General features: G+C 43.8%; 1 protein-coding gene across 2 annotated transcripts in view; it reads left to right on the top strand.

Moving 5' to 3' along the window:
- The first annotated feature begins 7,916 nt into the window (after nt 1-7,916).
- RBM20 (RNA binding motif protein 20) overlaps nt 7,917-16,577 on the top strand; it is a 102,178-nt gene continuing 93,517 nt past the window's right edge. Inside the window, exon 1 of one of the 2 annotated variants that reach the window (XM_086616761.1) lies at nt 7,917-8,496. In XM_086616761.1, coding sequence (XP_086472887.1) covers nt 8,354-8,496 — 143 coding nt within the window. In that variant the 5' untranslated portion in view covers nt 7,917-8,353. The remainder of the gene's footprint in view (nt 8,497-16,577) is intronic. The other variant, XM_086616760.1, reaches the window with a different exon arrangement.

Raw genomic sequence — 16,577 nt, 5'->3', positions numbered from 1 at the left:
GTTATCCGTCTAGTCATTCCCCATCCTGTACTTTCCCAGACAATATTTTCCCTTCCGAAGTGCAGGACTTAACACTTGTTCTTGCTCAGCTGAATCCTGTGTTTTTTCGTGCTGTTTCTCTGATCTCTCCAAATCATTCTGAAACTCTTCTCTGTTCCAGTTTGCCTACAGCACCTTACCCCACACGCAGATTTGAAACGTGTGATCTGTTCTGTTACCCAGACTGTCAGATAACACTATAGGAAAAGGACTTAACCCTTATGGATTCTCAAATGATACGCCTTTCTAGTTTGACAGCAAACTACTCATACCAGCTGTGAGTGAAGCTTTCCAAGAAGCTGTGCATCTACTGGGTGTCACTAGTTTTCTTTCAAGAATATCTTCTGAGACAGTGAAACTTTTGCTGTGCTACCTGTGACCATAAGTTATTGCTCTTCAATTAATGTTTCTTTTTATCCCAATATTTGTCCTTGCTGTTCCTTTTCTGTGCCTTTTCTCACAAGATGTTGATAAAGAAAGAGGTAAACTTGCTACTGAAATGGGAAGTAACAAAGGAGAAGCCCTCCAGAGTTGAAGTTGAAGGCTTTTTTTACTAGTATTACTTCCATATCCTAGATGTCATATGTTTCAATAAACTAATCAGTCATCGCACATAATGGTTACTTTTTTCCTCCATCGTTACGATAATGGTTTGGGGTTTTTTTTCTCCTCCATAATTGTTTGTCTATCAAGACTGCTTTGTCATTTTTCAGTCTCTGAGATCATTATTTACAAAACCTATTTCTATAACCCAATGGAGATTCTTCAGTTTCCCAGTAGGAATATGACTTTAAAAGCCTTTTTAGCTTTTCTAAAGGGGAGGGAGCTGGTGAAAGGTTAGCAGCTGTGGTAGTTCAGTGAAACAAGCAAGAATTGTAGATTGTGAACTGAAAGGCTAATTTTAGATGACCTCAACAGGTGAGCAGATCATTTCAGGTAACTTCAGAGTCCTTTCCTTCTCTGCATTAAATGTCAGTGTGAATTTGTCTGTTGACTATTACTCTGAATATATAGGTTGCAGGAGCTCAGTTAGATTCCAGGTCAGCAAGATCATATTTTCCACTGGAAGCATTCCAGTTGATGATAAACATCATCAAATAACTTCAGGCTCACCACAACTGTTGATGAAAGCATGCCTCAGACTCCAGGGACATATAGTCTCACCTACCATATCTAAATGCCATGCGAGTTCCTTGAAATCAGTGTAGTATCTGCACAGCAAATGCTGCATGGATTTAGCATGTTTTTGCAAGACATCTTCTCTTTCAACTGTAGAGCTGGCCTCGTTGCAGTAGGCTGCTTCTCGTTACACAGCTGCGGGTCAGAAAGTCAGTGGATTCCTCACTCTTGTTCATTCAGGGCCCACGGTTCCCTCAAGAAGGTTGTATCAGTGTAATGGCTCAGCGCCACTGTCTGGCATGCAGAACATTCCTGGTTTGTCTCTGGAGATCCGCAATGCAAGTGCTGACATGTAACACCACAGCTGCGCAATTTGTCAGCAGACAAGGGGGAAGGAGCTCTCCCTTGCTTCGTCGAGAGGCAGCGCAGCTCTGACATTCCCACCGCACAACCTTTGCACCTTCCTGGAGTTGGAGCACCTAGGCAGGTCACCCCAGCAGACAGGCCTTGGAGAAGTGGCCTGTCAAAAACTCAGTCCTGCAGAACATCTTTCGCAAGTGAGAGGTCCCAGGAATAGATCTGTTTGCCACAGCCCTGATCAGTATGTGTCAGTCATTTTAGTCCAGCCTTCCTGACAGGGATATATCTCTCATTCCTGGCTACTTTCGGTGATATTTATCTTTTCCTATAGCCCATCACACACTGGGCTCTAGGGACACCAAAGCTGAACTTAGGTATGATAACTCCATCAGCCTCCAAATGTTTCCAGTATGTGGATCTGAGAAAATTTTCATCAGAAAAATAACAACAAAAAAAATCAATCTGATTTTGTTTGTGTTCGAGGCAGCATGCCAAGCACAAAACTCACATGGACTGTACCTCATAAGGAAATAGAAGACTTTCCTGACAGCTACCCACTCCTCTTTCTTGTTTTAACCCAGATGCTTTGAATGTTCAGCTTAGTCTCTTGCTGGTGTTCAGCATCAGTAGCAGTGGACGAGAACTGTCAACAATCAAGTGCAACATTAAGTGAAGAAGGGTTTTGTTTGGATACTAAACTGACTTGCAGCAAAACTCATGCAGGACTGTTACAATGAAATTAGTATTTTGCTTGGTTAGTAAGGCCCAACTCTAGAATGTGATAAAATCACCATGGCCCAACATCAGTTACAGGTGCATGAGATGTGCAGTGCTTGGTACTGAACTACTTAGGCAGACTTTTAGAAATCAGTTGTCTTCATATAAAATTTAAAAAGGACCTACTTTTCAGTCTAAATTATCCTCAGGTTGTCCTTGAGCATCAGTAGTATTCATCTCTGTCAAATGGCACTCAGTAGTTTTGCAAAAATGAGTGTTTTTCCATGGGGAAAGAAACCGTTAAGGTTTAGACTTTGCCTTCAGCTACGCACATATCCGTAGAACTTGCATGCACATAAAGAAAAAATGATGTATTTAAAGGCTTGAAAAATTAAGCTTTTTAAGGGCTGGATATTATTTATAATTTAATATCCTTAAAAATTAAAAATCACTGAAGTAAAATCTGTACTAAATATATTAATTATGGCTATGATAGTAAAGGGGTACTAGTTATCATCTGCAACTTTGGGGTTGAGAGGGAAGAAGTCCCCAGTATAATTACATATGCATTAGAAAGGGGTGGGGTAAATGAATAAACAATCAATTATGGTAAATTCTCTTGCGCTTCTGGGGTCACAAAGGATGAGAACCAGAAGTGAGGATGACTGGAAACAGACCAGTTATGCCGTGATATGAACTGAAGTATGTAATAGTGAAGGCATGGAAAGATAAGTTGGTTTATTAAGATGCATGTTTTAGTTATTTCAGGAGCTGAAAGTAACATCAATGATTTTTTTTAAAAGCACAGTTGTTCCTCAGAGTAATTTAACATTCGTTTTTTACTGTGCCCATTATGGTTTGTTTGCTTCTTTTTTGCTTTTCTTCAAGCAGTTGGCTAAAGTAGTTAAAATGGTAAACATTTGCCATTTCTGAAGCTAGAAAGGAGCATGACACAAGCCGTTAATGACATAAGCCAGTATTTTGGGATCAAACAGCATGTGTAAACATCCTAGGTATGATCAGTTGCACATTCCAATCTTTTCTAAATTTACAATATGTGAATTGAGGATTACACTGTCACCGGCTTGAGGTGCTGAGCGGGTGTACAGATTTTCACAGTAAATGCAAAAGGACAACATTAATTTATTCCACATTGTTCTGCATCAAGACTAAAATTCTGTAGTATTTGCCTTTCATTAGCTGGCTGCTCTGGCATATTTGAAAGTCTTGGCTACCCATGGTTGAATGTCTGATAGTTTGTCTCCAAAGGTTATCCTTTTGCATCTTGATCTGCTTGAATCTTGAAGGCACATGACCATCACTGCAGCAGTCAGTCTGGCTCCTGAGTTTTGCCTTTCTCCTTTCACAGATCTGAAACAAGGCTGGCTGTCTTAGTGTGTTATTCGTAAGCTTCATTTTCTGATTTTTCATGGGGTGATTATTCTGCTTCCAACTTAGTGTGTGTAGTCAAATTCCTCAGATGATGCTATTCTCTTGTAAAAAAACATTAGCTGTATAGCCAAATACTTTTAAAGCACTAGATCTCCCGTTTTTTCCTTTCAAACCATTAGGAAACTTTCTGGTACTTTCAAATGTCAGACATTTTTTTTTTTTGTTTTGTTTGCTTATAAAGCAACCTGCAGCCCTGAGCTAAATTTTACCTGTAAACATATCCTGAGTATTTCTGAACATCACCGTTCCACTGGCATGCAGTCATGGGCAGTAGAGCCTGCGCAGGTGCAGGAAAAAGCAAATGTAAGAGTAACTGCAAAAGAACCTACCAGTTGTGGCCACCTGTTTCCATTCATACACAGTGAAAGGAAAATCACCAAAAAGGAATAAGTGAAAAGTGGTGCTGAGTGAAATATTTTTCAGGGGAAGCTGATAGCGAAAGCTTATAGAAGCAAATAGAGACTTACCCAGAAAGCAGATTTCATATACCCAGGCACTGGAAATTTCTGCTTCAGTTGTCAGCTTCTCTATCCAAACAGCATTCGGAGAGGACAACAAGCAAACACGCACAGCAAGCTCCAGAAACAGCGTCCAGCTTAACCTGGGAAAAGCTAATGCGTTAATAATCATAATCTGCCAGACCCAAAGTGTTTTTCATCCTTTTTTCTGGAATTTGTAGGTATTTTTCTTCGTTAGTTTTGGAAGTTGAGTAAGAGAGTGCTTTCCTGTCTCCCTCCACAGTGTATTAAGGAGTACGATGTTGCCATTCTTCCTAGATGAAGTCTTTTATTCCTGCAACTGGATACTCGTTACTTCAATCCTATTTAAGAGTTGACATCTTATTCTTCATGAAATCATTTTTGTATTTTAATGACTATTATATTGCTGCTTGCAGAACCATCACAACACTATCTAGATCACACTTTATAAACACGAATTAAAATTGCTGTGCACTGTAGTAACAGTAAAAAAGAGAGTTTATTCTCTGCTATTTCTGGGTGCCTTACCCAGTTTGGGAATAAGCCATGTTAAACATGCAGGGGTACCTAAAGCAGTTCTGCACTTTGCATCTTAAGCAAGCAGAGTGTTTATGCCAGGGCATAATGCTTACGAAGTGCCAACCCTGGCCCAGAAGTACTTGTGTTATTTAGGTTTTCTGTCTTTCAGTTTTTTCAGCCCCGTGTTTCCCCTGATAATGGAGGGTTGATTATATATTAATTTCACAGAGGATTACACTTAGGGTATTGAATTCACAAAAGATTAAATTTCAGGTCACAGAGAAACAGACAGGTTCAGGCACGAACCGAAGAAAGGTCTTAGTTGAACCAATAGGCATATGGACTTGATATAATCTTTTATTCTTAGATGTGTTTCCTTGCTACTGTGTAACTCTATGGCTAATTGAGCTCTTAAAGCAATGAAGTTATAGCTATTTTTGTTATTTGACGCTGAACTATTTGGGGACACAGTATCCTGTGTGTGCCTGCCTCCATCACTTTTCTCCTTTATGGTCCCTTTCTTTTTCCTGGGTTCTGCCTGTGCCTTTGTTAATCTACTGTCCTAAAAATGAAATATTCTGGCTGTGAGTTCATGTATACTAGAGACCTGCTTCTGATTTATGCTCAAGTGAGTTAGAACAGCAGTTAGATCAGGACAGTTTTAGCATGTAGACTCCCACAACTGGAAAACCAAAAAAGGCATTGGAAAAGGTGGGGGTTGGTTTTAATCATATTTGGAGATGCAGTAAGCATATTAATCTCAGCCGAAATTATTAGCTTGGAGTGGTTTTTTGCATGGGTGCTCACTAACACCCATGGCATAGATACTTTGAAATAAAACTATAGACATCTAATAAATTTGACATCAGCAACAGGAAAGCCAGTGTTTTGCCAAGTTCATGGCCAAAACCACCATTAGCTGACAGTTACACTAACACAGAATGCGACTCTAGCCGAGGGAGAAAACCTACGGGTAGGATTTCCCCATGTGCATAAGTAACCATGTCCCACATTGGGAGAACAGGGACTTGTACAGCAGTTTGCGCTTGTTCGGTTCTACTGCAAAAATAAAAAAAAAAACTCTGTTATTTGGCCCCGCTACAGTTCTTCCTCTCCTATGGCAGCGCTCCAGAACTACTGTACGGCTTGGATAGAAAACTGTTGATATTGACTTCTTGGATAAGAGAATCCATGAATCTTAGTCAGTCCGTGCTTGTTCACAAGCAGTAATACACCCAACCATTTATTTCCCTGTAGGACAATCAGTGAAATATCTCGGCACCCGACTGAGCCTCGTGCTAGTACGTTCTGGTAAGGCAGGGACCAGCTGGGGGTGAGGGGCAGTGCTCCTGCCACACCAGGTTGTGCCAAGCCAAACACCATGGTAAGACAGAAAAAGAGAAAAAAAAAGCAGACATGGGGATGAGGACTATGGCTTTGGAGAGTGAATGAAGAAAATCTTTGCCGTTTTAAGACCCCGTGCTGAGCCTGAATGCTGAGTTGTACGCTGTATGCATTAAATGCAGAAATAGTAGTGCCTAGTAAAACACACTTCATCCATTTTTACAAGTGATGTAATATAACTGTCTGTGCGAAGTAACACGTTCTTGTGACTACCCACCTTCTAATCCAGGGCCAGGCATTAGTGTCATAGCTGTGCTCTTGCTGCCCTCTGAGCCATGAGTCACCGTCTTTCACTTCCTCAGATAATTGAGGCAGCAGAAAGTGGCTGTCGCTTGGTCTCTCAAGGGCTTTCTCTGCTGCTGTGATAAAAAGGAAAATCACACAAAGCCACTATTTCTGTGGATGATCAATGGACACCTGAGACTCACTTTAAACCTCAGGCTAAGATAGCACTGCATGCTAAACTTTTTGTTTCCATGCATTGCCTCATCTGTCTGCCAAATCTTACCTTTCCTTTGCTGGAAGATCAGCCATCTATTAGCTACCCAGTGCTCACCACCCCTTGGCCCTCGCTGAACCAGAAAACAAATTATATCGTAAAATTTTCTTCCTTGGGGAAAAGGATGAGAAGCTCTGTCGTTTGTATTTCTCAGAATATCGTGCTTGTAAGTCGATGTGTATAACAAGTACTGACTGCCATTCATTTTTAGAAGGTGGGTTTGGTGTTACGTTACTACTAAGTAACAGTGCAACCAAAATACGGCCCGATTCTCCACTGCCCTGCGCTTGGTTAGTGCTCTCCATCTGCAAAGTGCGAAGTACGTGATAAATGCAAATAACTTTAAATTTTCCACTTGCTGGTGGTAGTATTTTGTACCCATTTACAAGGCTACATACTTGTAAATGATGATGCCAGGTGCAGAGGGGAGGAGAACCTGACCCACTCCAAAATTAATCTCTCCCCTGCATTAGGATCAATTTTTCAAAGAAGCCGGGGTGTTTCTGCCTTCCTCAGTGCACGTGTAAATGAGATTGCATCTGTGTGTGTGTCGGGGGGAGGGTGCATGGCATACTGGGGCAGCGCAGGAGCAAGTACTGAAATGGCCTTTGACTCAGCCTTCTCTGAGAGACAGAGCATGTCACAAAGGCCACAAGACCCAGAAGGAACATTTTCAATGTTATTTGCTTGGTACAAACAGCGCAATTTCTGCTCTACCTATCATCTGAACTGTCCTCCCAAAATATATGGAGGTAAAACCTTTGTGTCACACCGTATCATCGTGTGGCAGTTCTAGTCCTTAATCCCGTGTTATTACGGCAGTGGGTAAAGCCCTGCTGCGTAGGTCTGGATCCTGCTAATGCACGTATCTGGCAGGGGGGAGCCCAAGATTGATGATCCTATATTAAAAGCCGGTTCTTTGGTTGGGCCCAGACTGGGGATTTGCTTTAGGGATGACTCTGTCACTTGAGAAGGTTTATATTGTTGGCTGGGCCGTGCTCTCCTCTCCTGTTTTCTATCAGCTGACAGAGCCTATGTCTGCTAAATGACTAATAACATTTCTGCAGAGGTGTTACTGGTGAGAGATTAAAACAATATGCACGCTTTTTCCCCCTGCCCTTGGGAAGGGGAAAAATTTGATGTTTGTAAACCACTGCCGGAGCGTGAACGGGCCGGTGCCGCTCGCTCTTTACCGTACTGCCCTTTCTTTCCCGAGCGCAGCCCCGGGCACGGCCAGGTACACCCGGGCCACCCCGCCCCGGCCGGGACGCGGGGCAAAACCGCTGGGCTTGTGCCGGCCGCCGGGCTGCCTCCGCCCGGGACCGGGCTGCCCCGGGGCGGGGGCTCCTCCCGCCGGGCAGGTGCCGGCGGAGAGAGGGAGGGCGGGAGCGGGCCCGGCGCCCAGGTGGGGCGGCGGGAGCGGGCGCGGCCCGCGGGGGGGGGCCGGGCCGGGCGGGGGGCGCCGCCCGCCCCTCCGGTCCCACCAGCGCCGCTGAGGCTCCCGTGCGGCGCCGGCCGCCCCCGGCCGGTAGCGGCAGCCCTCCCGCAGGGCGGGCTCAGCCGCGGCGGCAGCCGCAGGGGGCTGCCTGTCCCGCCGTCGCCAGCCCGGCCGCAGCCCGGCGACGGGGGGGGCGGCGGGGGGAGCGCGGTTGCCTCCAGGGCCGGTCCTCTGCCCCCTCCTTCCCTTCCCTGCCTCCCTCCCTCCTGCCGCCGCGGCGGAGGACTGCGCGGCCACCCGCGCCTCTCGCCGCAGGGGCCTCCCCGCATGGTCCCCGCCGCTGCCATGAGCCAGGCCCCGGCCCCCCGCGGCGCTGACCCGCCGGAGAGCGATGCCCGCAGCGGGGCCCCCAGCCGCGGCCCCGGCCGAGGGATGCCGCCACCGCCCAGCCTGCCCCAGCTCCTCCACAAGTAAGAGCCGCCCCGCGTTCCGCCGGGCCGGGAGGGCGGGCGGGCGGGCAGGCGCGGGTCGCTCTCCCTCCCCGGCGGCGGTGCCCCCCTTCCCTCCCCCGCGCCCAGACTGACAGCCGGGCGGGCGGAGGGTCGGCCCGGCCCCGGTCCCGGGGTGCCCCGTGGCGCTGAGCGTCGCCTCCGCCGCCCGGCGCAGCGGCCGTGCGGGTGGCGACGGGACCGTCCCCTCTGATGCGGGGCACGTCTCCCCTGAACACCGGCACCGGTCCCGCTTCTCAGCAGAAGTTTTCTGCCTGAAAAGCCGCTCGTGTCGGTTTTCCGAGGGTTGGCCCCGGCACCGTGTCTCCTCCGGGCCGGGGTCCACGCCGCTCGGGAGGTCGGTCGGGAAAGTTTTCTTCGCCTCTCCGTGGTGGCTGCCGTGGGGCGGCGGGGGCTGCCAGCCCGCCGTGCCCGGCGGCCGCTCCTCTGCCCGTGCGCTGAGGCGTCTCCTCGTCGGGCCTGGAGCGAGGGGCTCACGTTGTGCCAGAAGCGATCGCATCTCTGCAAAACTGGGCAGAAAACGTAACCTGTGCACGCCTGGAAGGCTTATTAATGAGAGCAACGATGCTAACGGCGTTTTGCTGTTTCGTTTTCCACCCGGAAACAGCGGGAAAAAGTACTTTTGCCACACAGATGTAGTGGTGTGAGCGATACTTTTCTGGTTAAGTGAAAAGCTTGAAGACAAACCGAGTGTTCCATAGTTCGTAGGTGAAGCATGAGTAACACATAAGTTGATCTGTGCTGATTCAAGATGGTTGCATGCACTGTATCTTTTTTTTCCAGAATGGTAACATGTTGAAAGGAATAGGAGCTTTTAACAGAGCGATAAATCTACTAACGAACGCCCGGTTATGCAGCTATTAGAATCGCCTTCTATTACTTTAAGATTTGCTGCTGGAGTTGGCGAGCGGAACGCTGGGCGCTGCGCAGCGGTGTAGGTTGAGAAAGGCTTTTGACATTATGTCCCAGGCCAGCGACTGGACTGAGCCCGTGCCGGCCGTCAGGCAGAGCGCGACTATGACAAAGCACTGTCGAGCTGCAGCGGCCTGGCAGCTGGGCAGCAGCCTCTTTAAGAAAGGCACTGGCTTAGGCATCTCCTTTACCAGTTTGTCAACAAAAACCAACAATGTAACCAGTAGAGGAAATTATTTCAGTCTTCTCACTTGCATTTTCAAAATATGTACATACCTACATAGAAATATATATATGTGTATGTATGCTTTAACTTTGCACCAAACTTAGAGCATGAGGGCTGTTTTAAGTTGGGAATCATCTTTTATAAATACGATGAAACTGGACTTTTAAAGTTGCTGTGGATGGTGGCCCATACATTTCTTGATGCTTGGTTTTCTTTTTGTCTGTTTGCTTTTAAATTGTGTTTTGTGACTCAATTGTGAAAGTGTTAATAATGGTTCTTGTTACCTACGTTTTTATTCCTGATTGGAAACATGGACTTGGGAGTTTGAATTGAAACAGAAACATTGATTGAAACAGAAACTTCCTAAGTCCGCCGGGCAGCTGCGGTGCTACATACGAATTATTGTGCAACCAGAAGGAAATTTATGCTTAATCAAAATCAGTCCTAAATTTTAAACTATGATCTCTAAAGATGGCCCTTATTTTTTCACGCTTATCAAGACTGTATGTGGATGTGTGTTGCAAGTCAGATAGGTGAAGCTGTTGGGACTGCTTCATGATTGCACTTCTAACGCGGCGTGTGTTATGTACGACGGCATCGCGGTTTTGCCGGTCGTGCCTGCTAGCAAATTATAGGTAAGAAAACTTGAAATGGTTTCCTTTCGAGCCTATCTTTAATGGAAATATTTGAGAGGTGTGCCATGTTCTGGCCGTTCTTTGTGATGGTAATATGACGCAGAATGGCAACTGTCGAACGTCTCCATCTAAGGTCCTGCAACTCGATCATACGGTTTTGTAACCGTGCGGCATAATTTGGTGTACGCCTCTGTGTTTACCTGATAGTCAGTAAATCTCCACCTTGCATTTAATTGCAAACGCAGGCAAATTATATTTTGCTTTGCTGATAATAACTTGGTATTTTGTAATCTGAATTTGATATTCAGTGATTGTTAGGAAGGGCGATGTTAGGGAATATCTTAAATTGCTCTTCTGAATTTATTTCTAATACGCTAGTACAGGTATTATGACTGGCAAAACAGGATGGAAAGGAAAGCAGTTGTTTTACAAAATAAAGTTGCAGTTTCGTTACTAGGGAGGAAAGCATTGACCTCTTTTCCTGAGCATTTTGATTTTCTTGACTGTTTTGTTCTTGTGTTGTTTTTTTTTTTAACAATTGCCATCTTTTTGTTTTGTGAGCTACAGTAAACAAGTGTGCAGTTGCAGAATGCTAATTCAGAGCGGTGTAGGTCGGGATATTGTGTGATGTTTAACTGGATCTCCCAGTTTCAACACTTCTGTTTTTCATTGCACCATTTAAACTTAAAAAGCTCTCTGGATTCCTTCTTTCTTCCCCGCAGTACTTTTGTTAGAAATTTTTACAGATGTTGGGTGAAGACTGATATGATTTAAAAAACAGACTTCCTACGTGGGCAGCTGGTAGACTTTCACTGGGAATGCGGAGCATTGAACAAGGCTAAAGATTTAGCGAAACTGGAGATTTGAAACGTTTTTGGTAGCAGCCACATTGACTGAATGTGTACAACGCAGGTAGTGTGTACCATATTCTTTAAATGCCCTTCTGCTTTAGCATTTATAATGTAATTTCAATATTAAAAATAACCTAATCGCTAGTTTGAAATCCCTTGCTGATACTACCCGAATACTGTGAGATATCGATTGAAATACGCTGTCTACATGTCGTATTTTTCCCCCGAGTGACGTCATTTCAGTTGATAATAAAGGTCCAACCGTAAGATTTACAGAGCAGCTAAAGCTTTTTTATGTACGCAGGTGGTTGTGATGTTTGATGGGAAAATACTTCTTATTTTCTGAAAGTAAAAGCGTTGTTGCAGTCAAAGCCCTTGGGTTGTAGAGCTGAGAATGAAAAGCGGGTGGGGAAGGGAAACCTGGATTTACACAGTACGGAGGATGACTTACAAAACCACACGCTTATGTATGAAATAAAGCAGAGGACTGAGAAGGAGAAGGACAGATAAGATGGTGTTCGCTGGTGTTCATAACTGGTTTCTACTGCAGTTGTGGGGAAGGAGTGGAAATGCAGGGCAGGGCCTGTAGCACCAGCGAGGGAAACACGTGTGGGAAATCGCTGAGAAGACCTCAAATACCTCTTCTGCACAGAAAGGTTTTAATATGTTTTTGGAATTGCTGTTTTAGGGTTTTTTCCCCCTCTTTAGGTAAGTTGGCTCTTATGAGAAGATTTTTGTTTATAATTTGGAGGTGGTATTGCAAAATGTAATTCTTAGATGACAGCTCAGTGTGTGACAAATTTTAGCACCTGCTGTTAGATTGACTGGAGTGTCTAAGCAGCATGAGAGAGTGGAGACTCCGATTAATAATTCCAGGTGTGTGATTCATTGCAGTCTGATGGAGCAACTAGCTGGGAGTAACTGAGAGAAAGGACCGAGTGGTGGCTGTGGGCTAACTATAAAGATGTTACACGAAGAGTGCTTTCTATGAAAGTTATCACTTAAAACATGTCGCAAGTGAGCTCCATAATTATAGCAGGCCTGGCTGTATTGAAATGGAATCTCTTTGTACATTTTAATGGCTGGTTGCATGCTTTCGGTTCTAATGATTTGTCATGGGTAATATCCGTCTGGTGGAAATAGAGCAGTTTTTAACTCTCTGTGTTGAGATAGGAGTGTGTGTTTGTTTCACAAATTGAATAAAGACGTCTTAAAACAATGGAGGGAAAACCAAAGTTAATATTTTTTTTTCTAAGGGGTTGTGCCCTGGAGATTTTGAGCTCCTCTGGAAGGAAGATGGAATTTCCAACATCTGTGCCCGAGTCGTCATCGGTTTGTGCCAGTTCTGGGGGCAGACGGGAGTAAGCAGGCTGGTGCTGAATGCTTTTATGAGTCTTTTATTTCCTATGACAGGGAGGAAGAAACTTGTTGGGAAAAATAACCTCCAACTTATTTTTTTTTTAAAAAACCTTAAACCCATTATGTTTAAGCATGTGCTTCTTGATTTGCTTCCTTGTCTGTTTATTTTGTGTGAAGTGTGGGGTTTTCTTTTTCTTTTTTTTCTTTTTTTTTTTTTTCCCAACTCAAGGTCTCTCAGGAGAGATAAAATATGAAATGTACTCCCATTATATACATTAGTCATGGCAAATAGTTTGGCATATATGGCAAAGGCTAAACTGATACTTAACAAGAGGACATCAGGAGAAACACTGGTTTTACTGTTTCCCTCCTTACTGTTACTGATCCAGGCTTTCCGTATTTATGTGCCTTTTAAAGTACATCTCTAAAATCCGTGTTGCTTCCCTACCCGGCAGAGCCCTGAAAACTCATCGTGTTTGTGTTCTAACAACTGTAGCAGCCCTGAATGGAGATGAAAACAAAACAAAGTGCTGTAGCTGTCTTAGCTGAGAAGCCTTACCAAAACAAGGGACAGGAGCTGAAAAAGCAGCCTGCGTGGTGTGGGACTCGCCAGAGAATGTTGGAACTAAACCTGCGTTATTAAACTGCTCCTTGTGTTTCCCATTCATCAGCTCTGTGTGTTATGAAACACGCAGCGAGGGAACCTCAGTTTTCCTGGAACTGTCTGGCTCCTTGCTGTGTAATTATTGAGATTCTTCTTAGACCTCACCTGACATTAAAATCAGGATTTAAAACGTGTTACCAAATGTATGGGTGCATGGAGGGGCAGGGGCAGGGACACCTGGGGGTGCTTCACTTTTAAGTTTAGTTGGTTACAAAAAGTAGCGTCAGCGATGGTAACTACCTTCAAGTCAGGTAATTAAAACTTCTCTTTTCTCTTAATGTTTCCTTTTCTTAACATTACTCATTTAAAATACTTTTTTTTTTTTTTACATTTTCTTTTTTGATGGAAACCAGTGACCCCTCCTGTATATCAGGTGTGACCCAAAGCTTAAAGATGAATTGATCATATGGATGTTCTCTGTTTTAAACGAAAATGACTGAAAGTGTGGGTTTATTTGTCTTGAAATATTTTGTGTTTGTGTTTGTTTTTTTCTGTTAGTGAGTTGGGTTTTTTTTCTAAACTCTCATTTAAAACCCAACAGCTTATTAGGAGGAAAACACAATAAAATTAGATTTAAGACGTGAAGAGAGAGCACAGAGGTACAAAGTGGAAAGGGGTCAGAAAAAAAGAACTTAGAAGGAATGCCTTGCATGCAAACATCTCCATGTAATCTGGCTTATTTTATCAGTTATCAATCAATTCTTAGTTGCCCAGAAATGTCAAAATTCTTTCACATATTTTAGTGGAGAGAAAGATAACAGTAGTGATATCTACTTTAGTAAAAACTTAAATAATAAGAACTTTAAAGAAGCAATGTAATAAACATTTTTTGGACCACAACACATGGCAATGGAGTCCTCTTTACTGTAACTAACCGACTTTTATTGGAAATTTAATACTACTGTTCCCATCAATGGGAAGACTGAGGAATGTGTTCTTTTCGTTTTCCTCTTAATTTGGCCCTTGTCCGTTCAAAGCTGCATGTACCTAACAGTGAGTAGTTATGTGTGACCTGCTGAGCTACTGCTACTCTGTGGTGATGATGCTAAACTCTTTGTGACCCCATTTGGAGGAAAGGAAAATGGAGATGGGCAAAAACCGCAATACCTTTTAGTTCTGATTCTTTCTGGGGGCTGTTGAAATGGTAAGAACTAGATCTTCAAAGATATTTTTATACTTCGTAGAGGACTGCAGAAATTTATTTAGGAGGGTAAAAAATGGATTGATTGCATGAAATAATAATTTTAGTCACTTTAAAACACTTCTTCATATAGAATCTGCTTTTTCTGCAGAGTAAGCTGTCTCGTTTTTTTTTTTTTTTAATTAAACAACTCCTTTGATCTGATTTGCAGCTAGACACTTTATCAGACTGACTTTATTCCCCTGAGTATACTCCCACCTTTTTTCCCCCTCTTCATCCTTTGCAACATTTTATAGTTGATTTAAGGATGTAATCGCTCTGTTAGCCTCAGCCCCTCTGTGTCCAGCTGCTTTTTTTGTCATACTAATGACCCGTCACAGTGAAGCTGTCACTTGACACACTGGGTGAAACCAGAAAACCTGCCCCTTTGGGTTTTAGAAACGTTTAATATCTGTCTTGTTCTGACAACTCAAGCCTAGCCCATTTTACAAATGCCTCTTGCCTATTTAGAAAAAATGTCAAATAAAAGCATTGGGTATTCTGTTGCAGGAAGGGGGCAAAGGCCTGTTTTCTTAAAGGATCAGTATTTTTGAGTGCACAGACAATTGTTTTGTTGCAGACTTAGTGCCGTTTTTTTTTGTCTGTATGTATGTGAACTTGTGAAATGTGGGTTTAACTAATATTAGTTGCACCACAAGCTGAATTTTCTTTTTCTGCATCTGAGGAGTTACAAGGAAGATGGATTTGTTATTTAGTTTTCTGCATGTTTGTGTTGGGAGATGAGCTGAATGGGCAGTGAGCGGGGCTGGCGTGGAGTTGCACTGTGTGGCTGTTGTATGGTGTTCAGATTTGTCCTCCGTCATCTCCGTTGTTTAAAGACATGCAGGTGTCTCACCAGCCTTTGCAGAATGCTCCAAAGATGCCACGAGCTCTGCCTGACTCTGAGGGTGATAGGAATCTGTAGCTATACTGGTTGTGAAGCGTAGTCCATCTCCTGCGTGGTTTAACTCTTAACGCCTGTGTTACGTTAAATGTTAATGATGGTGACTGCTTTGAGAGAGATGGGGTGATGGTCTGCTTTGTCACTTCTGGATACACTTCTTACTAGGGAAAGACAGGGATGGGATGAGGAAGTGTTTAACTCCCATTCCCTTGAGTAATGTCTTCTGCCGGCCAGGATGGACAGGGAAAATTGTATTGTGGGCAGGTTATGAGCAAGCTCCCTGGCCGACTTCTGATCATCTGGTCCTTCCATGGCTTACTGGCTTTTGAGATATCAAAAGCATCTGATGCTATCTAGTCTTAGCTTTCCTCCATTTGCCACAAATCTTGTGATTTTCTGTACAGTAGGCTGCAGAGTATTAGAATTCAGGCAATGTAAAACGTCCTGCATTTGGTAGTGTCAAAAGCTACAGTTTTACATGTTGTGGCTTTTTTCCTGGAGGCAGGAGATGAGTGAGTTGATGGTGTCTGTGAGCTAGGGCCGCTTCTTTGGAAACGTGCAGGAGTTGCTCTTGAATTTTTACTTGCATTGAATCTTTGTTTCAAGAAATAGACTTTTAAGTACCCCTGCAACAAGTGGCTTGATGGCTGACATTTTATTTACTGAGATAACAAATACTCTTCTGTGGGCTTTTGCATATTGTATAGTTGAAAAGCCACAGTAAATTGACCACAGTCTGTTTCTGCAGTAAGAAATATTATTTCTGTCTCTGCTGATTAACATGTTCTCTTAGGGGAAGACGTGCTTAGTAATTTTATTAGGTTTATGACACATACAGTTTATTACACTGACCAACTTTTATTGTTCTCTTTTTGGCCTCAGTTTTTTAAAAAAACTGCAAAATAAAATTACAAAATACTTATTGAGAACAAAATAATGCTTTGATAATGTCTTTTTCACCCTACTTTCTGCTCTGCCTGAAACTAGAGTGAGGGCAGGTTGACCTCTGGTACAGAGAAGTTTGCTCTGGTCCTTGCAGAGCTGTGCATAGCTGTGTGTGTTTGCGTGGTTTGAAGTCTGGATGCTGCTCCAGAGATTGTCGGGAGATTACACCCAATTCAGACTGAGGATGGAATTTGGAGAAAAGAGGACTCTTGTTTTCTAAAACCACTGAGAGAAATATTAGCAAACTAGGGTGAGGGTTTTTTTTCAGCCCTAGGCTCCTCTTATCTTCCCAACTCTTCCATTAACACATCTTAACATTCACACCCCTGCTATCCATGTGCTCTGCGCCATCCATTTGTGCCCCAC

This window comes from Tauraco erythrolophus, chromosome 9, assembly GCF_009769465.1.
Source record: "Tauraco erythrolophus isolate bTauEry1 chromosome 9, bTauEry1.pri, whole genome shotgun sequence".
NCBI lineage: Eukaryota > Metazoa > Chordata > Aves > Musophagiformes > Musophagidae > Tauraco > Tauraco erythrolophus.
Note: the sequence above shows the minus strand (reverse complement) of the source record. Positions and strands in the feature narration are given on the sequence as shown.